This window comes from Siniperca chuatsi, linkage group LG16 (genome assembly GCF_020085105.1).
Source record: "Siniperca chuatsi isolate FFG_IHB_CAS linkage group LG16, ASM2008510v1, whole genome shotgun sequence".
Lineage (NCBI taxonomy): Eukaryota > Metazoa > Chordata > Actinopteri > Centrarchiformes > Sinipercidae > Siniperca > Siniperca chuatsi.
In genome coordinates, this window is record NC_058057.1 from 6,774,014 (window position 1) to 6,796,428 (window position 22,415).

Genomic DNA, 22,415 nt, shown 5'->3' on the forward strand with positions numbered 1-22,415 from the left:
ATTAATTGTATTTAGGTTTAAGCCAAAAAACACAGCTGCTCTTTCAACAAATACTAGATCAAGACAGTATCATGTCACTCCTGTTTTAGCCTCTCTTCACTGGTTACCAGTGAGTTTTAAAATTTGATTTTAAGATTTTACTGATCACCTTTAAGGCACTTCATGGTTCAGCTCCCAGTTATATTGCTGAATTTCTACTCCCCAATGAGCCAGAGCGCAGCCTCAGATCCTCAGGCAGGACTTTGCTGGCTGTTCCTAAGAACTCCCTGCCTGAAAATCAGAGTCTTGAAGAATAGGTGACATCCTTTAAATCACAATCTCAAAATATCTTTTTAATAAAAGCTTTTATTAATGCAAGCACACCATTTTACTTCCAACTTGTCTTATCTGTTTAATGGTATTGCTTTTTATTTTGGATATTATGTTTGGGTATTTTATTTCCATTTTATTATTGTAATGTTTATTGATGTAACTGATTTTATTTCATTGTAGTCCTGAAATGTTTTTGTTCCAGGTTCAACCATGTAAAGCACATTGTAATGTTGTTTTGAAAAGTGCTGTATAAATAACATTTTTACTATTATTATCATTATTATTATTATTAGAATTAGTAGCAGTAGGCTACTACTATCAGCTGTAGCAGTCCCCCGCAACAACTGGAGTGATATAGCGAGGAAAGTTGTTTTGGAAAGAGGAAGAAGATATTTGGTCATTTAGGAAATTGCGACATTCCTCTGTGTTGTCAGACGGGCGGAAAATCATGTTTACGGGTCTCAGAGCAGAGCAGATATTTATTAGATCGTGATTCGACGATCCAACCATTGTCAAGCAAACATGAGTGGGCGGGGAAAAGGTGGCACAGAGTCCCGACTCTAGAAAATAGATTTAATTGTGAGTGGTCGAGGCAAAACCGGATTGCTCAAGCTCAAGAGGCCTGGACCATCTTGAAAGGACTTGGTCTCTCTTTTGATATCAGCTACAATTCAGTCATGTATGGACTCCTACAATAGAAAATACCTTCCAAACAAAAAGAACTGTTTCAGCTCATCATCTGCATTGTGTCCGTGAAGGGTCCGTCATGAAGTCATATGGCTTTCCTGATGCTTTTATTGAAATGGTCAAATGTCTGTATGTCAAATCAAGTGTGTGTGTGTAAATGTAAATGGTGTTTTAACTGAGTCTCTGGAAGTAGACAAAGGTGTGAAGCAGGGCTGTCCTTTGAGTCCTGCTTTATACACCTTGGCTATTAATCCTCTAATTAATTGAATTAACTGACAGTCTTATCTCGGGTACATGTGTAGGACACGCGCCAACGGTGACAGCTATGGTTTACGCCGATGACGTCACTTATTATAAAAAAATCAGCTAGAAATGGATGTTTTAACCAATCATTTAAGTTTGTATGAGCTTGCTTCTAGAGCAAAAGCAAAGACTCTGGGGGGGGGGGGCTTTAGAGCTGGGGGTCAGACTGACTGGCAAAGACAGACGTGTCCACTATTACAAACTCACTTATAGTGATTTTATTGCACAATACATGCACTTAAAGATAAACTGGTGTGATTTTACTAGCAAAATATATATATTTTTAAATTAACGATTACAAATATGGTGGGTTAATTAAATATAAAAATGTAGTCGATGGTGAAGGTACAGAAGTGTTCAAAATATTAAAGAGTAAAAACCTCTCAGAGAGCGTTAGTGATGTCCGGTGGCTGATTTCTGTCGGCAGACTCCCTGTGAGAGCTGTGGTTTCTTGGAGTTGTTATGTTACAACCAAAGTCTGTCCAGTGATTTATTGTAACGACGACGAGACACAACAGCACCTCTTCATAGACTGCTACAGAGCTCAAGAGGTCTGGACCACCTTGAAAGGACTCTGTCTCTCTTTTGATATCAGCTACAATTCAGTCATGTACGGACCCCTAGAAGAGAAAATGCCCCCCGAAACAAAAAGAACTGTTTCAGCTCATTATATGCATTGTGTCCGTGAAACTTTGGAAAACCAGATGTGCCATGGTTTTAAATCAGACTGTCATTGACAGCGACATGGTCGTGAAACACGTGCTGGCTGACCTCCGGAGGAGGAGAACTGTAGATAACAGACTGTTACTTCCCTGGAACATACAGGACTTTTAAGGTCTTATCTCTCTGTGCGCTTTATTGCTTGGCTCCTTGTATTAGCAAACACTTTTACCACATTGTATTATGTATAATATTCATTTATGATATGTATTGAAGTATTTATGTTGCGCTTTTGTTTTTTGTCATTGAACTTGTTGAAACTTAATAAAGATTTATTTAAAAAAGAAGAAGAAGAAGAAGAAAAGGCTCGGTAAAGGAGCGGCACCGTAAAGTGCTCCGTGAGAGGATCCAACCACGCGGAGGAGTGAAGCAACAAAACAAAACAAAAAAAACAGAATGTTGAGCAGGTCTGCTGGGAGGAAGTTCCAGTTTCTGCTCACAGAAGAAACACTGTCAAGGTTTTCCCCAGTCTGCACAGCACCTACACAGGTAAGATTTTCTCTTCACTAGCGCTGTAAACTACAAATTATAAAGACTATTTCTGGCCAGGAACATTTAGGCTATGACTGACAAGCTAAATTTGATCGGTTTCTTGAAAGTCGGTAAAAAAATAAATAAATAGGTTGTTGAAACACTTCTCTGCACACCAGAAGCGCATTTCTCCGCGACGGTCAACAAGCGATTCTGCTCCTCTGCTCTTTTGTAATCACAGCAAAGAGCTGATCTTTAGAATAACCTCGTGAATTAAAGCTTTAAAGCTTAAAGCTTTTTATGTGTTTCTGCGGGGAGGGGGTCACTTCTTCTGCAGCAATGAAGTTAAAAGGAGCGCCTTGTGTGATAATCTGTGGGGTGGGGCGCACACACACACACACACACACACACACACACACACACACACACAGGCAGGGCTCATGGGGGTGGGGTGGGGGTCACTCCACGAGAACAGGACGGGCAGAGAAATCAAAAGGGGTGCATGGGTGAATAAGATCACTTATATCCAGGAGAAAAGTTTAGGAACAGGACATTTATAAATATTTGGGCAGAGAATCTATCAAATAACTGGTTGGACACAGCATGTGAAATGATTTATTGGATTATTTATCAGAATAAGATCATTTATTTATCATATACAGCCTCTAGACGCTTCCTATAGCCTGTAGGACTGGGATGGCCATTCCAGAACACTGTACTTGTTCTTCTGCATAAAGGCCAGAGTAGATTTTGAGCAGTGTTTTGGGTCGTTGTCTTGTTGAAATATCCAGCCCGGCGTAACTTCAACTTTGTGACTGATTCCTCAACATTATTCTCAAGAATCTGCTGATATTGAGTGGAATCCATGCGACCCTCAACTTTAACCAGATTCCCAGTACCGCACTGGCCACACAACCCCACAGCATGATGGAACCTCCACCAAATTTTACTGTGGGTAGCAAGTGTTTTTCTTGGAACGTTGTGTTCTTTTGCCGCCATGCATAACGCCCCTTGTTATGACCAAATAACTCAATCTTTGTTTCATCAGTCCACAGCACCTTATTCCAAAATGAAGCTGGCTTGTCCAAATGTGTGTTTGCATACCTCAAGCGACTCCGTTTGTGGCGTGTGTGCAGAAAAGGCTTCTTCGCATCACTCTCCCATACAGCTTCTCCTTGTGCAAAGTGCGCTGAATTGTTGAACGATGCACAGTGACACCATCTGCAGCAAGTTGATGTTGTAGGTCTTTGGAGGTGGTCTGTGGGCTGTTTTTGACCGTTCTCACCATCCTTCGCCTTTGCCTCTCCAATATTTTATGTGGCCTGCCACTTCTGGCCTTAACAAGAACTGTGCCTGTGGTCCTCCATTTCCTCACTATGTTCCTCACAGTGGACACTGACAGCTTATATTTCTGCGATAACTTTTTGTAGCCTCCCCCTAAACCATAATGTAGAACAATCTTTTTTTTCAGGTCATTTGAGAGTTGTTTTGAGGCCCCCATGTTGCCACTCTTCAGAGGAGAGTCAAAGAGAACAACAACTTTCAATTGGCCACCTTAAATACCTTTTCTCATGATTGGATGCACCTGTCTATGAAGTTCAAGGCTTAATGAGCTCACCAAACCAATTGTGTGTTCCAATTAATCAGTGTTAAGTAGTTACAGGTATTCAAATCAACAAAATGACAAGGGTGCCCACATTTATGCACCTGTCTAATTTCGTTTTGATGCATATTGCACCTAAACTTTTGCATACAACTGTACAATATCAATGTATATTGTTTCTAACTGATTATCAGTGTGTTTTATTGCCAGATTCGCTCGCGGCACGCGGAAAAATGGACCAGATGCAGAAACTATCGCTGCAGAACTATCGCGGTGCTTCTGCTTCATATGTGCAGACAAATGCTTAAACCCTAGCCCTATTTCTAGGGGAAAACGCCTAAAATAACAAAACGAATCAGCAATAGCTCGTAAAGCACAAGGCCTATATGCATCCAGTGGTGTGCAAAAGTGTTTGCCCCCTTCCTGATTTCTTATTTTTTTGCATGTTTGTCACACTTAAAAATAAGAAATCAGGAAGGGGGCAAACACTTTTGCACACCACTGTATATCTGGTCTCCTTTGATAGATAATAATATGAATCCATTGTAGGCTAAGTAAACCTATTTCTATTACAATCCAGAGTAAATGGAGATGCAATAAAGCAAAAAAAAAGATTTTCACCTCACCTAGTATAAGATCTAAATTTCAAGGCAATATGCAGTAACCATCATAACAAGTGAATTCGACTTGAGTGAATTTGATACCCGAGATTCATTATCTTTACATTTGAAAACAGAATTTTAGAATATTGTACTATAACTGTATGGCCTTGCTTAAAAAACATTGATAAACACCAAATAGTTCACCTATTCAGATTTGAAATTATTATTATCTTCTTTTCCTTTCGGCTGTTCCCTTTCAGGGGTCGCCACAGCGAATCATGTGCCTCCATCTAACCCTGTCCTCTGCATCCTCTTCACTCACACCAATTACCTTCATGTCCTCCCTCAACATCTTAAAGCTCTGCACTCGCCTCTTCTTCTCTTTCTCTAGTCTCCATTGCTCTGAACCGTTGACCTTTCTAAGTACTTAAAGTCCTGCACCTTGACTTCACCTCTGCTCCCTGTAACCTCTTTTTTCCACAGTCTCCACCTGGGTCAATTGACAGGACAGCAGACCTTCTTCACCTCTGCTCCTGTAACCTCACCGCACTGGCATCCCCATCTGTCACTCATCCCCATCTGTCACGCGCCACGCTCTTAATTAACCCTGCTCCTAAGCTTCTAGCCTTGCTACCTTTCCACCTGGTCTCCTGGACACACAGTATGTCCACCTTCCTTCTCTGCATCATGTCAATCAACTCTCTAACCTTCCCTGTCATTTTCCCAACATTCAAAGTCCCTACTGTCAGTCCTGCATTCTTAGTTTTCCTCTTCTCTCTCTGCCTACGAACACACCTTCCTCCTCTCCTTCTTCATCTTTGACCAACAGTAGTCCAATTTCTACCGGTACCCTGTAGGTCAACAGCACCGGTGGCAGTCGTTGTTAACCCGGGCCCCGACCGATCCGGTATGGATGTCATTTTCACGATTCGCATTTTTAATTTGGCATGTGTTTTACGTCGGATGCCCTTCCTGACACAACCCTCTGCATTTATCCAGACTTGGGACTGGCACAAGAAATTATTATTATATTATAAATTAAATTATAGATACAATTATATTAGACATTATTTTAATATAATAATTAGTATTACATTTTATAATTTATTAAAATTAAAATGTAATAATTAATTTAAATTATATATAAATTCTAAAATAAATTATATATTATTCAGAAAACTTGCAAATTAAAGTGTGTCCACGAGTGAAAGGTGCAATCAGGTGTAACCAGGAAGTGTTTCCTGCTGTGTTACCTGTCAATCATCTACCATAACATCTAGTACAGATCAGGCTGAGAAAAGCTGTGGAAAATAACACTGTGTACACACACTACACAGATCAGGGAGAAAAGCTGTAAAATAAAATATCATAGTTGTCATATAGAAATTCACAAGAAATGTATGGTTCTTTAATAATTAATAAAATATCACAGTTAATAAACTTGGGCATTAGCTACTCTTGGTTAAGTATTATCCAGTTGTAACTGTTCAAGGAGTACTCCAGCAATTGTTGCCGTTTCATAAAGTTGGAGGGTTATAAAAAGAAATCTAAACTGATGCAGCAGAGGCTGAGATATCTTGACTTTTAGCTCCTAGTATGAGTCGCACTCCAAAAACTATGGATTCCACATTTCCCATAGTGCAACTTGATAGTGTCTATCTAGGACAATTTTCCACAGAAAACATCTTACAATTGTTTTCACAGGCTGCGTAGTACCCCTTATGATACTTAACTTCATGTGTAAAATCAGTGGTGTGCCCCTTTTTAATATAGGAAAATTAATCATTAACATCCATTTATTTAAATTGTTTAGGATTGAATGTGACAAGAAAGGGAAGTAATCCTTGAATTGTTTGTAGACTTGTAAATCTACAAAAGCCTCAAACTATTTGCAGACACAAACTTAGCTTTATTATCAAAGCTAATATCAGGCATGAATGGTTGTGTACTGAGCAGTGTGACACCGAAGCTGCACCAATGAACCATGAACCATGAACCTGCCAAAGCAAACAGTTCGACACAGTTTCCCCTTCTTCCTGTACCTTACTAAATGCTCACATACCTCCCTGTTCTCACTAATAGTTGTACTGCTGAGCCAATGCAACATCATCACATCCTTTATGCTGTACTTATTTTTCACTTTGTCTTTGGATGTCTTGTTAGGGCGAGGACAGTATGTGGACACTGATTCTTCAGTTGGTTTTCACTGGTTTATACTTACAGGTATGTGTATAACATTGAGCTCTAAACTGATCAGTTGTACTCTGTTTTTCCCAAACTGAACAGTTAGAAGACAGTAACCAGAAATTAAGTTTAAAAAAATGTAAAGCTAATCTGAGATTCTGATTCTTGCCTGACAAGAATTATAGAAATAGTTCTATATTTTGGAAAATATGCTTATTCAAATTTAAAATATGCTCATTCAGTTTCTTGCCGAGTCAGATGAGAAGATCAATACCACTCGCATATCCGTGTGGTAAATATGAAGCTACCTCCAGCAGCCAGTTATCTTAGCTCAGCACAAAGTCTGAAAATATGGGGAAACAGCTAGCCTGGCTCTGTCTGACGGTAACAAAATCTGCCAACCAGCACCACTGAAGCTCACTAATTAACATGTTATAGCCTATCTCACAAACTTGTTTTTGTTGTTTGGTTTTTGTACGGACTTAATTTAATTTGAGTCTTTATGCTAAACTAAGCTGGCTAGCTGCTGGCTCCAGCTCCATATTTACCATACAGATGGCAGAGTGATATCAATCTTCTCATCGAACTCTCAGCAAGAAAGCGAATAAGTATATTTCCAAAAATGTTGAACAAATCCTTTAACTGTAGAGTTTAGTTATATTTCAGTGTACAAAAATAATGTAACCTTCCTACCTGCAGATACCCACAATCTACCCATCATGCACTTTGTACGGCCTTGTAGCTAATTGCGACTTCCAGCACCACTACTGGGTTCCTGCTCTGCCTCCCAACATCACCCACCTCTACCTGGGTGTAAACTACATCAGTGAGATCAACAGCACCTCGCTCAGAGCCTATGAACAACTGCAACAATTAGATCTTGGAATGCAGAAAGTGCCGCTTGTCATAAGAAACAACGCTTTCCTCAGGCAGAGAAAACTGACAAAGTTGGTCCTAGGCCAAAATAATGGTCTTCAACTGGAGCCAAGGGCATTTGCAGGACTGTTCAATTTACAACACCTCTTTTTGGATTATTGCAATTTGACAGACTCCATACTGGCAGAAAACTATCTGCAGCCGCTTTTGTCCTTAGAAATGCTTGATCTCTTTGGTAACAAAATAGTGAGACTCCGACCTGGACTGTTCTTTCCACAACTCACACATTTCACACAGCTAAACCTCAAATTAAACCAGATTGAAAGATTATGTGAAGAGGATCTTGTTGGTTTCCAGGGGAAAAAATTCACACTCCTGAACTTGCACTCCAATCACTTATACACAACGTATAGTCAAGATTTTGACTGGAAAAAATGCGGGAACCCTTTCAGAGGGATGGCCTTTGATATGCTTGACTTATCCAGCAATGGGTTCAGCGTGAACACATCGAAACAATTTTTCAGAGCAATAAAGGAGACTCCAATTGCTCATCTAAAAATCTCTGGAAACATGGGCAAAGGCTTTTCATATAACAATCTCCCAGATCCAGATGAAAGCACATTCGAAGGCCTCATGAACAGTGCAGTTAACATTTTAGATCTGTCTAATAATTATCTATTTGCTTTGCAGAGGGCTGTTTTCAGTCCTCTAAAAGATGCAATGATTATTGACATTTCCAAAAACAAAATCAATCAGATAAACAGAAATGCCTTCAATGGTCTTCAAGGAAATTTACGAATGCTCAACCTCTCATTCAACCTTCTAGGAGAAATATATTCTCACACATTCACCAATCTGACAGACCTTAGGGTGTTGGATTTGTCTTACAACCATATTGGTGTATTGGGACACAAAGCATTCAGCGGTCTTCTCAAATTACGAGCGTTATTTCTGACAGGAAACTCACTTCGAGATTTGGGTTTTCCGGAGCCATTACCACACTTAGATTTACTTCTTTTGGGCGACAATAAGCTGAATTCACTAAGCAGTATCATTTCCTGGGGCATGAACAGTATCCATGTGGACGTTGTAGACAACCGATTAACAAACTTGGAGGATGTTTATGTCATTTTATCTCATTTCAATCGTCTCCAGAATTTCTTCTATGGTGGCAACTTCATCAAGTGGTGCATACTAAGGCCGAATGTTAAAGTACCTCATAATAATAGTTTACAAGTGCTGGATCTTCATGATAGTTCCCTGCAGACCATTTGGGCGCAGGGGAAGTGCCTCGACCTGTTTGATCATCTAGAGTATCTGCGTGGTCTAAATTTAAGCTTCAACTTCCTTGCGACTCTCCCACAAGGGATTTTCAGCGGTCTCAGCTCGATCATAGAGATCGACCTCTCGTCTAATGCCTTAACCTATCTTCAGCCAGATGTCTTTCCGGTCAGCCTGAAAAGACTAGACCTCTCAAAGAACTTCCTAGCATCCCCGGACCCTACGACTTTTCGGTATCTCAGCACCTTCAGCATGGCGGCAAATCGGTTCCACTGTGATTGCAATCTGGAGAGCTTCCTGGAGTGGCTGAACAAGACGAATGTAACCTTCTTGAGCCCAGTTGAGGAGTACAGATGTGAGTTTCCAGCAGCTCTCCATAACCTTCCGCTGTTACATTACGCCACAATCGTTAAACCGTGTAATGAAGACGACGAAAAGGCCATCCAAGCTCTTAAGTTTGCTGTCTTCATCATCTCTGCTCTCCTCATCATCACTGTCCTCCTCAGCGGGATTGTTTACGCCCGTTTCCGAGGGCACATATTCATCATCTACAAAAAGATTGTTGGCAGGGTTCTCGAGGGCCCAAAACCGACGCCTCCCGTGGACAAGATGCAGTACGATGCCTTTCTCTGCTTTAGCGACGGTGACTACGACTGGGTGGAGGCTGCTTTGCTGAAGAAGCTGGATAACCAGTTTTCAGAGGGGAACATCTTCCGCTGTTGTTTCGAGGCCAGAGACTTCCTGCCAGGTGAAGATCACCTTTCCAACATCAGAGATGCCATCTGGTGCAGCAGGAAGACTGTGTGCATCATCTCCAAGCAGTTCCTTAAAGGTACAGTTTTTTTTATTGCCTCTGATCTGTAGTAACAGTTGGAAGGTTACACTATGTCAAATATTACTAATATTTTTTCCCCTTCTTTAAAGGAATAGTTCAACATACACTAATTCCCTTTCTTGCAGAGTTAGATGAGAAGATCGATACCACTCACATATGTTTGTTATTGGATAACTTCTTGTTAAGTTAATCTTGTTTTTGCTGACCTGTACTTCTCACCTTGCTGCAGTGATGTACATGTACAGGTCCAGGATCACAGTTGGGTGTGGTTACATGTACAACAAAGCATACATTGATCGAGGTGATACAGGCTTGAACCTTTCACCCAGAGAGTCCCGCAGAACACTGATTTACAGCCTGGTGTTAAATTACTCTTTAAACACGAAGCAGCCACTGGTTATCTTCGCTTAGCATAAAGACTGGAAACAGGGGAATACAGCTAGCCTGGCTCTGTTCGAAGTAAAAACAAATAAATCTGCCTACCAGCATCTCTGAGTGTGTAAGGACATGCAGTGATTTGTGAGGCTTGCTGTCTCTGTGACATTGTCAAGCAACCAGCAGAGAATCCAGGAAGTCACTCAACCAAGAAATAGTCCAGCACACAACCCCCTGTGAAACCACCACTTGTTGCTTTTACACTTGCGTTTTATATGTAATGTTATTGATATAGCGTGTTAATTAGTGAGCTTTAGAGGTACTGGTAGATTTTTTTTAACCTCTGGACAGAGCCAGTCTAGCTGTTTTCCCCTTTTTCCTTTATGCTAAGCTAACCATCTGCGTAGCTTCACATTTAACGACCAGATATGAGAGCTTTATTGTTATTGTCATCTCAGCAAGAAATTGAATGAATTATTGACTAATGAACTATTCCTTTAAAAAACAAGACCCTTACTGCACTCTGAGTTAACGAAAGCTAGCGTGCACGCTAGCACCATGGCCATAGGAAGGCCCTCTCTTGCTCTCATCTTTCTTTTTACTCTTTTCTGAATGACAAAATGAATTACCAAATGAAAAATTAAAAAGGTAAAAGAAACTAACTGGGTCTTGCCTCTTTCTAGATGGTTGGTGCTTGGAGGCGTTCACTCTGGCACAGGGCCGGATGCTGGAGGAGCTGACAAATGTCCTGATTATGTTGGTGGTAGGGAAGGTATGTACTAGGCTGCTGGGTTACTTTCTTTACACCCATTTCTCGGGTTGCTAAAAGTCATATGTGGGTAGACATTTACTTAAAACCCTGCAACAACTTTCCATCTGCTATTGCCTCGTCTTTGGTGCCAGGTGAGTGACTCTGTAGCGAACAAGTAGCACCAAAGATCAGTGGATAATGGGCAATTCAGTACCCACTTTTCACCAGTAGATGTCAGGCTTCATACAGATTAAATTGACATTGCATTACATAGGGCAGAAAACTGGTGCTGTACAATTTTACTGAATTAAAATAGAATTTTAAGTTCTTGAAATTCACTACTAACCTATATCTCCATTCTAATACAATGCGACTCAAGGTGGCTCACTACCAGCTGATGAAGTGCAACGCAGTCAGAGCTTTTGTCCAGAGGAGAGAGTACCTAATCTGGCCAGAGGACCCTCAGGACCTGGAGTGGTTTTATGAGCGGCTCGTCTCACACATACTCAAAGACACTAAGGTGAAAAAGTTTGCAGATGACAAATCTGAGCTTGCACAGCCTGACATTCAACCTCAGAGTGAAGACAATGTCCAGCTTGAAAACATTCGAGCAATTGCCATGTGAACTCTCACTGTATGTTAATGAAAACCTACATTAACCAATGTAACCTGTTGATACCAACATCCACCCCACTGAAGTGTCATCAGTAAGCTAGTACTCAGACTCGTTAGCAGGATGAGGAAGAACTTCTCCCTTGCAAATGCTTTTGTTTAAGGCGAAAAAGGAAAATTGGTATTACCAACATTCAGTGGAAGTAAAAGCAAAAAAATCTTTCATATTTGAGTTTTACAGAACCAGATGTACGTAGAACCTGCCAGAACCTTCTCATTCTGCTCGACTGTAGACAGTCCTGAACAGTTTTATGTTTAAATATTTTTGTGTGTTTAGGTCTTTTGTGGCATAGTATTAAATCAATTTATAATTCCTTTTCCTATGTTGTCTTTTGTCATTGTTAGTGTTACAGCACTCCCTGACCCAATGTACAGTACAACGAAATTATTGTTATTATGTTATTGGAATAAATAAAATGTAACGTTAACTAAGTGTGTCCAATTAATCAGGTGTAATAACAATGTTTGGTAAGCATTTGCTAGTCAACTGTTCTCACTAATATCAAATGTTGGTGCAAATACAGCACTGTTCACACTGATAGCTTGCAGGGTGAAGCTACTCTCCAGCACAGTGTTTTTATTAATTAACTGAAGAAGCCTTTGAAAAATGAAGGTTCGTCTTTCAGCTGGTTCATCCTCGTGGAGTGTTGAGTCTTTAAGTTGAACAATAAGATGAAACAATGTATTTTTTATGGTTTGAGTAGTGTAAATCACTTCTCAATATATACTATGTTATATTTTCATTGCTACATCAGAAACACATCTACAAGGAGCAGTGTGAAGGATTTAGAGGCATCTAGTGGTGAAATTGCAGTTTGCAACCATTGGACTACTACCCTCCCCTTCCAAGCATGTAGGAGAAACTACAGTGGCCACGAAACTTATGAAAAAACGCAAAAGGCCCTATCTAGAGTCAGTGTTTGGTTTGTCCGTTCTGGGCTACTGTAGAAACATGGCAGTTCAACATGGCGGACTCCGTGGAAGGGGACCCCCTCCTCTGTAGATAAAAACAGCTTATATGAAGGTAATGAAAACACAACAATTCTTATTTCCAGGTGATTATACACTAATGAAAACATACTTATAAATATTATATTCCATTTCTGACACTAGCTCCTCCTAAATGTTACACACTGGACCTTTAAAGTCCAATCAATGGGATTTGTTGCTCTAAAACTATCCTAATCTCTGCCTTTGGTTTGCTTCACCCAATCTAAACCTCAGTTTTAATTATTTTATTCATCACACTTGCAGTTGTCACATTTAAAAAAAAAATCCGATCCTCAGATTTAATTTGAAAAAAACATAACAAATACAAGGAAACGAGGGATAAGGGAAAAAAGCACAGGGTGACTGTTCAGGTGCCTGATTGGGGAAAATTACGAAGGACCCCTTTTGGATATTTATTTACCATTTTCACCACTAGATGGCGAGTGTTAGCTGTCTTTACTGGTTCATCATGTCAGTTTTGAGTGATCAGTGAAAACCGCGAAAACCCAGTGTTAATTAGTGCGTTTAGTGTTCACCACATCAAGACTGTTTATAATTGCACCGGGTGTGTCACAATCAATGAGGATTCCTTTTAATGACTATTTTATTATAAACAGCAACAGCAAATGATACCATCTCTCTAAGCACTTTGGTTTGTTGGACTGTAAGATGAGAGTGAATCTGAGGTCAGCCTTTCATTTGAGTGTATGTGTCTGAAAACAGGAAGCTACTGGGCAGAGGAAAGCTTCCGTCCTGTTGGCCCCCAGCCGCCTGTATCCTCCCGACCTTTATGAGCCAGCTGTTTTGAACATTACAGCCCGTCTGCAGGCTCCTGCTGCTTATACACTGTGGACAGTCCATTAATCTGAACACAGTGCAACATTAACATCTGTCCGGCCTGCTTTTATTGTGCAGTTGTTTATTTTCTGGGATTTTTACTTGAAAATGCTGTTAGTACTCCCAAAATGTGGTGGCTATTAATATGATGTACATAGATGTACTTGCTATGTGAAAGCCCGAAAAAAGCCTTTTGAGATTCTCAAGTGAAGTTCCAAAAGTTTTTAGGCTTTTATTTTAGACACCTCTGTTTTTGCCTGACAGGTAGGATTGATAGGCCTACATATGGATCCCTAAAAGCGACAAAAGGCAGTGAAAGATAATTAGACGAGTCCAAAAATATAACTGAATACATCAATAAATAATACTTTTGGCTACATAATTAAAATGGAGTGTAAAAAAAATATATAAATCTTAAGTAATTTCTTTTAACCCACAATCACTTGATTAAAAAAGGGAAACGCTTTTTTCCATTACTACCAATCAGTTATTTTTATCTTTCACTAGCTTGTGTTATTTCTCTACTTGTCCTATTTTTGGTCTTGACACACATTTAATCAGTTCTCAACAACAACATTTCCTGTTTTCCTCACCACTATTCCAATTTTGGTAATGTTTATATGAGATAAGTGAAATTGAGAGAACTGTGTGGCTAGCTAGCGTAACTGAAAATATGGGTGGCTAAACACACTAAGCACCATGGGCTAGATACCTAGACGTGGCTGCATTTCTTCATAAACCTACACCAGCCAGTGCAGTTAATGTTTATCATCCATACATTGTACTGCATAGCCTACTGCAATCACTGTACTCTTAACAGTAAAGCATTTTAGCGATCAAGCTAACACTAACAAAAGGTAGCTAGCCAACACTATTAGGTTTTAGTTTATTTAGTTGAAATGAGAAAGGATACATTAAATTACATTTAATTTACAAAATGTGAAAAATAACAATACACTCCAAGACATATTTCCATTGTCGTCCTCTATTAAGACAAGAGACATGCACTTGAAGATGAAGATGTTATGAAGATTAAAGCATGTGTGTGAACTTCTAATTAGCATTAACATTAGCTCGCTAACTTTGTTAGTGTTAGCTTGCAGGCTAAAATGCTTTAACTACTCTTACAATAGTTTTTATAGTGAGTGTGTTAACATGTGCACTTCAGTATCACTGCAGTCAAGTGAGCCATTGCTTGTGAAAAGCCCATTTTCTCCACAACTGTACAGTAAAAACATATGAACATTTATATGGTCATAGCCAGGGTCATCCATGTTTCTTAAAAGTCCAGTGTGTAGGATTTAGTGGCATCTAGCAGTGAAGGCCCTATCTAGAGCCAGTGATTGGTTTGTCCCTCTGAAGATAAAAACGGCTTATTCTAAGGTAATGAAAACACAACGATTCTTATTTACAGTCCATTATACACTAATGAAACATACTTGTAAATATTATATTCCTATTCCATTTCTGCCAATAGCTCCTAAATGTTACATACTGGACCTTTAAAGATGGGGCATGCAATTCTGGAGAAATCCAGTACCATGACAAATAACATGATACAGAGCGAACAACAACACAGCAAGTAATGTAACTAACGTTAGCTAGGTTGTGGGTTAGCAAACTGTCGCTACAGTTGCTGCTGTGAAGCTAATAGCCAGAGAGGAAAAGACGGTTTCCCAGAGCCAGCACAGCAGCTCCAGACAGCGATACTCACAACTCTCCTGCTACTATAGCTAACATCACAACAACAGCATAACTTGGCAACCTAGAAAGTAAGCTGAATGTCCGTGGGCAAGTCATTTAACGTTACCTGACGAACAAGTCATGGCTGGAATTGCTGCAATAGTGTTGTGTGGCTCGGTCCGAGCAACTTAGATTATTTCGCATTTACAGAGCCAGGGCTGTGTACAAACACCGGATTTTTTTCAGCGCACACACTGAACGGACAGCTAGTGTACTGTGAGGAGATATTCGCTGAATTTGACAAAAAGATGTGTATTGGTTTAGAATCGCATACCGCACCTTTAAAACAGGTCAAAGACTAATATTTAATGATATTTTTGAGTTCTGTCTTTTAAATGAAAAAACAGTACAGTTCAATAACTTCGAATGTTATTATAACTGGATTTACTATAATGTGCAATATAATGTCTTTTTTCAACTTGCTATATCAAATTTCATAACTGATTGCTCAAAAAAGGGGGTTTCTTCGACGTTTTTGGCCGCTCCAAGCACCCGTACCGTAACACGAATAGACGCGCATCAAAATCGAAGCGCCGGCTGGCTTGACCGGGTTTTCAGTGATCGGAGTAGGCCTACTAGCATATGCATGCTTCTTAAAATCGAATAAGGGTTTAGCAAGGTTTCTGAAACCAGGATATGGTGTTGCGTAAGACATAACCAGACTACTCCAAAAACCTGATCATAATCTTGATACTAGTGCGCATGTAAACGTACTCAGTGAAACTACAGCGGAATGCAGTACAGTAATACATGCACAGGTGATTAACATTTCCTGCACTGGCTGCTGTAGTTTTATGATGAAAATTACTTTCAGATAGGTAGACCAAAAAACTAGAAAAAATTGAATGAAATTAGCTAGTGAAGGATACACTGAAGAGTGAAATATATTAAGTCTTAATTAACTGATTGGTAGTTAAGTAAAATAATGAAATGCTTTTCCCCTTTTTTAAAGATAAAGTCTTAAGCTTAATATTGTTTTACATTCAATTTAAATTGTTTAAGTAACATTACTATTTACTGACGTATCAGTTATATTTCTGACTTGTCTTTATGTGTTTTATTCTTTATGTGCTCCTTAGAGAAATAGATGATAAAATTTAATAACTGGGGAAAAAAAAAAAAAAACGCTTCTGCTCCTCCACTAATGAAACAAGAAAGAAGGACCTGTCTCACTTCCATAAATCTGGACCAGTCCAGTGGCTCCACCAAAATCTAATTTGAAAAGTGGAAGCAAATGTTTACCTTGTAAACAAGCTATGAAGGCTCCGCGGCCTCTTCACAGTTATTTCAGGCCTGCAGAATATATTTAGAACAGACACACATGCTTCTGAGATTCTCCCTCACAGGGAAGTGTAATAAACCCTGCCCCATGGCCATAGCTAATATTTGACCTCTGTTTAAGCAAATATAATTACAGGGATGCTCAAGCAAGCCTGGTGAGGGATCCTCTGGCGGAAGTGTACTCATCTTCACTGCTGTGATTGCGAGGAGGAGGAGGAGAATAAAGGCAGCCATGAGGGATCTGAGGCCGAGGGTAACACAAACTGATCTGTATGAGTCAAAATAAGATCTTTCCTTCAACACAGAAGCGTCAACCAAGCCCAATGTGGGTGGTTTACTTACGAAATGTGTTTTATAGGGCTTGTTTGTTTGTGGAAGTTTGTTCTTGGGTTAAGGGGTGTGACGGGGATGAGAGGAAAGGACCAGCAGAAGCGTAGTGGTACTTTTCCTCCCCTCTCTCTGGCACCATCAGCCTGCCTGGAGTGAAATGTTTTCAAACTAGAGGAGCATCTGTGCATCATCCATTCATTTTCCAGCTGCTTTTCTGGTTGTGGTGGAAAGTAGCATTTCACATTGGAACTAATGCCTTGTGATGAGTTAATCATGTTTCCACAGAAGCGCCCGTCTGCAACCACAAAGGGTTGCGTCTAGGACGCAAAATACAACAGTAAATTTGAGATGTCAAAGAAGATGAAGATTGAAGATGGCTGCTTTGAGAGTGATAGAGTGAGAAAAAGATCGGCTCTGAAATTCCACCTCAAAAGAACCGCAGTGAAATGTGGGATCTCTGCAGTAACTATTTACTGGATTTTGATCCAAAGTGTAAATTAGACTATTGTCGAGCCAAAAGGAAATTACTTACTTTAGCTTAGTGCTTCAAATCCCCCTGTCCCCAAAACACAGCTCCAACCCACTGTGAAACTTACCATTAACTTACTGAATGCAGATCAGCCTCCATATAAAGACAGGGAGCAGAAAGACGATTGGAGAGGATGACTGCTTCTTTTCCCAACTGGCCTCTGAGGAAACAGGTGTTTTCTGCACTTGGCTGGAATGGATTTAGTAGCAGAAAGAAAGAGGGAGAGAGTGAGGTTGAAGGGGTCATAGAAGGAAGGAGGGATGAAAAAGGAAGGATATTATGTCTACATCCATCACCTGTTTAGACCAGACAGACAGCTCAATAAGGGACAGTTTTGACATCCAGCTTTGACATGTGCAAGTAACTATCAAGCAAATTACTTAACCACTAACTGCACCAGTGGAGCTCCACAGTTGAGGACTGGTTATACTGGGAAGCTGCCAAAGTGAATTAAATCTGCAATAACTGATTTTTGGCCACTTGGGGGCAGTGGAAATAAGCTAGGAACTTGTTAGCATACAATTATCTTTTTACACATCAAACAGATACAAGCTTTCATTTGGAGTTTCTGGACCTGATGAAAGATGAAATGATTGAAGTCCAATATTCACTCTTTCTTTATCTCTGTTTTTGGTCAACTCCTGAGAGAAAGATCTGGCTCTTTAGCTGCTAAATGACATACTTTCTTCCCCAGCTAGATGCTAAGTTTGCCCATCTGTCATTTGGTACTGGGCATATACCGTACAGTGCAAACAGCTTGCTGTGGCCCAAAATGTTGCTATGACAGTGGTAAACCAAAACAGCTAAGTTGTGGGCCCAAAAACCAAAACAACAAGCTGAAAGAAGCTATAAAGCTGGGTATAGCTAAGAGGAATGTATGGTCTTTAATTAGTCTCAAAACCCACACAGAAAAAACCAGGCTTGTGCACACGATGCAAGCGAACATAACAGTATCCGCGAGCGGAAAAGCATCCTCGCAAGGGAGCATTTCTGCTCTGAGTGCACAAATGCGATCCCGCGAGAACGAGCTGTGATGAGCGTGAGTTCGACCCTGCCCACATCCTTGCAACACTTGCTCGCTCGTCAAGAGGACTTTTGAGACTTTGGGATGGAATAGATGCAATAATGTCTCCCTTCCTGTGATTGGTCTCTTTCAACACACCCAGTCTTCGGCATGTCTCTGACCCCGTTTTTGGAGGCAGAATCTTCAAGAAGATGTCGAAGAAAAAAAGAGGTAAAGTGAGGAACAGCCACCTCTACAGTGCCCTTAACACAAGTAAATCAGGTATAACCAAAATAACATATATAATAATAAGTAACATTGGTCGACAGCAGCATATATGATCCCTGTAGTTTACAATTGCTACAAAAAAATGTAGATCCAAAGCACAAGTTAGTTAAGGTCAGTGCTAGCAATTGCCTGTATGACTGTGTCAGTGATCAAACCAAACAGCCAATCAAAGGTCATGGTCAGTATTCAAAGTGACCAATCAAAGGAGCAGAGACATCTCCATTCCAACCCAGCCTCAAAAATGAACTTGATGATCGAGCAAGTGTTTAGCAGTTGCGAGCGCGTAGGAAGGGTCGGGCGAGCAGTCGTCACAGCCCCATGCTCACAGGACCGCAATTTTTCATGTGGAGCAGAAAAGCTCCCTTGCGAGGATGCTTTTCCACTCACTGATACGGTTCTGTGCGCTTGTATAGGGTTCATTCCCACAAGCAACTCCTTTTACATAGTCATTTAATCCATTGTTATTGTAAATGTATTGATTATAGCCGCTTTAGCATTGAATGTGAAAAGCGTCTGTGCTCCTGTAATATTCTCAAACTAGTTTGGCAAAGGCTAAAATGCAAACTGCAGTCATAAATAGATTGTTTTAAATAGGGCATATTACAAAAGAGTAACTCATTCAAAATGTGTATTTGTTATACCAGCAAAACCACTGTTGATGGCTGCTTGGTTGCTTTCTTAATGCTTTGTGCCAGAGTGTTGTCTCCCTGTAATTAACACGGTCTGCCTCAGCAGGCCTAAAAGTTAAGAGCACTTTTTTTCAGTTGATGTAATGCAGCACACATCACTTTTTTTTTTTTTAACCTATTAACCTGGTTCCTAAAATTATTTTATAATTATGGGTTTATCTTTTAATGCAACTCCCAAAACCATTTCCAAATAGTTCCTGAGTAGAAATGCTGTAGATTGACTAGCAGCTTTGAGAAGATGGGATCTGTATCACAACCAGTAATAAATCTGATTATTATTCTTGTGTAAACCAAGTATACATGAGCATAAAGAGCAGGAAGCCCAGCCCAGTTTAAATCTAGTCAATGACCTCAGGCCAGATGTAACAGATAGCACTGAAGGCGCCAGCAGTTATGAGACAATGAAAAAAAGATATACCGTCTTCTCGCAACAGAGCCTCATCTCATTTTATGGTCCAAGCGTGTGCGTATACTAAAGATAGGAAGAGCAAACAAGAGGAGACAGCAGGACAATAGTGATTAAAAAAAAAAGACATTTTAATCATACAGTACATCTATCTGAGGCATGTGGCGACTTTAACACAAGAGCACACAGAATTTAACACTAGCTCCCACAACTACAAAAAGTGTCAGGCAACAACTTTTTATCAGCTTGTAAAATGTGGCACATTTTAGTTAGGGTTGATGTGATCATATCTGACAACATATATTGATAATTACACACAATATAGCAATATAGATACTGTGCGATTTCATGTCGGTGCAAATGGCAGCTGTATGAGTATATTTAACACTTAAGTTAGCAAAATGTCAAGGAAGTGCCTTTGTGAAAAGTTAATTTCCCATAATGATGTAGCTTTAACAATGGTGCGTGTTTCACTGTAAAATCATATAATCTGGCACGTAAAGACCTGGTAAGTACAAAAAGAAACATGTAAACAGAATATATTTAGTGGGTCCATGCTGTTTTATGAAACACATTGAGGCACTTGGTCAACAAACACATCACAAACCTTGTTTGATTGCACAGAGACATTGTATGTGTCATTCCTTTTTTGGACATTTGCTATTTGTTCTGGATTGAGCTTTTATTAAAATATCAATTGATCATCAACATAAGCTTTCAGAAGAGGGATTAGTCTTTATTGCAATAGGAGGCACTCTGGTTTCAGTTTTTGGCATGTTAAACTCTGAAGCTGAATTGCACTTCACTTTTAACGTCCTGTTAAAACAATAGAGCTTATTTGGAGAGGCGGAGGACCCCCGCTGTCCTTTGGAGTTCCGCTTGCACTTTTTGACACTTTCCTCCCGTCTGACGGGAATACTTTCGAGCTTCTCCTGGTTGCCAGGGATTTTACAACAAGGATCCATCTGCATTGTTGTATCTGTGGTTGTGGTGGACACATGGTTATCACCACAACAATGGTCACTGTCCCTTGCTTTCTGTCTTTCATGACTGGTTGTGTGTGGTGAGCCCAGTGAGGTTGGGGGGCATTGAGTTTGAGGTTGTGTCGGGGCTGGGGCACTGATATTTTGGCAACTGTCAAGGCTTGAGGGCCTCATTTCATGTCTATGATCATCCTCGTGTCCTACAGGCTCTGAGCCAGTCATTGAACCAGGAGCTGGGCCTGTGTCCTGGTTCAAAGCTGTGGTCGTGGATCTCTGTTCTCTGGCTGAACCAGCCTGCAGGCTTGCAGTGTGGACACAGTACTTCCTGAGATGGCAGCTGTGGGCAGGTCCTTGCCTGGGGGCCACTACTCTTCCCTGGGAGCAGTGGTGGAAATGGGCAGGGGGACAGTGGACATAGTGCATACGGCACTCCATGTGTGTGTAGACTGGGTCCAGGTTTGTAGGTAACAGGGCCGCATTTTGTTTGCTCGGGGTGTTTCCTGAGAGGGGGAAGAGCTGAGGGGTGGGAGGGCAGGAAGGAGAGTCCTGGGGAGGCTGAGCACAGGAGTGGGGGGTCCACTGCTGAGGCAGGTGAGGAGGAGGAGGAGGAGGAGGAGGAGGAGGAGGAGGAGGGTCCCCACATATGCAGTTAGTGCTCTGAGAGTACTGGCACCTGGATGGTGTGCTCAGCGCAGCTACAAGCCCATTCTCAGAGCCACTTCTGCAAGTCTCAGTTTTACTCTTATAATGGATGTGTGAATATGGGGCGGTGTGGTGGTGAGCAGGGATTCCATTATAAAGCGGAGCACACACCTCCTGCTCCTCTCTGGGTTTATCTTCAGTTTTCTGAGTGGATGCCAACGGCTCTAACTCATAATGCTCCACCTCCCCACCCCTGCTGTCCAGTTGGTACTTCCCCAGGCCAGAGCCTTTCCCTTGAGTTGAAGGGCTTGTAGATGTGACCTCAGAGAACACCTGACACTGCAGCTTTTTGGGCAGGGGGATCTGGCCACAGGTCCCCTGGGGTCCAAGGCAGCGACACATGCACTGAAAGAAGAAGGTAGCAAAGGCCCAGCTGATGCACATGATCAGCATCATGAACGTGCCCAGCTGGGTGTAGGCTAATACGGTCGAGGGCATCATCATGGCCCCAGCAACAAAGGTGGTCAGTGCCGCCATTGCGATAGCAGAGCCCATGCGGCTGAGGGAGAAAATCACCTTTCCCTCACGGTCAGGCTCAGGGGCGAGCCGGTAGGCCACGCCGTAGTGGACGGCAAAGTCCACAGACAGACCCACCGCCACAGAAATGGTAACGGACTCCAAGACGTTCAGCTCCCAGCCCAGAAGCACCAGGGAGCCGACTGTGACAAATATGGTCCCGGCAATCGACAGGATGGCGTACAGACTGATGATGACATTCCAGGTGGTCAGGAGCATGACGCTGAAAGCCACAGCCACTGACAGCGCCATGGCAACCAGAGTGCCATCTGACAGACTGTCCTGGAGGTCATAGAACTCCAGGTTGCTGATCAACCAGCCGTGGCTGAGGCCTGCTGGGGCATACCGCAACTCCTCAGTGATCCAGGTGTCCACCTACAACAGAACCACAATCATAAATGTCAGGACAATCAAAGCAGAAACAAAACTTATCTTACACTTAAAGT

General features: G+C 41.1%; 2 protein-coding genes across 7 annotated transcripts in view; one reads left to right on the top strand and one right to left on the bottom strand.

Moving 5' to 3' along the window:
• The first annotated feature begins 1,650 nt into the window (after positions 1-1,650).
• On the top strand, positions 1,651-12,100 carry LOC122863659 (toll-like receptor 5). Of its 3 annotated transcripts, none has more exons than XM_044170344.1 (5): positions 1,651-2,511; positions 6,862-6,921; positions 7,582-9,871; positions 10,933-11,021; positions 11,380-12,100. In XM_044170344.1, exons 1-5 carry the CDS (start codon positions 2,419-2,421, stop codon positions 11,623-11,625), a joined length of 2,778 nt encoding a protein of 925 aa, XP_044026279.1. In that variant the 5' UTR covers positions 1,651-2,418; the 3' UTR covers positions 11,626-12,100. The 3 variants fall into 3 exon arrangements, with proteins under 3 accessions (XP_044026279.1, XP_044026280.1, XP_044026281.1); XM_044170345.1 differs by having other exon boundaries at positions 2,164-2,511; positions 9,193-9,871; XM_044170346.1 differs by lacking the exon at positions 6,862-6,921 and having other exon boundaries at positions 2,167-2,511; positions 9,193-9,871.
• A 7,777-nt stretch (positions 12,101-19,877) lies between these two features.
• Positions 19,878-22,415, bottom strand: part of disp1 (dispatched homolog 1 (Drosophila)) — a 94,793-nt gene continuing 92,255 nt past the window's right edge. For all 4 annotated transcript variants that reach the window (XM_044170341.1, XM_044170340.1, XM_044170343.1 and 1 more), the window contains one exon: positions 19,878-22,344. In XM_044170341.1, coding sequence (XP_044026276.1) covers positions 20,473-22,344 — 1,872 coding nt within the window. In that variant the 3' untranslated portion in view covers positions 19,878-20,472. The remainder of the gene's footprint in view (positions 22,345-22,415) is intronic.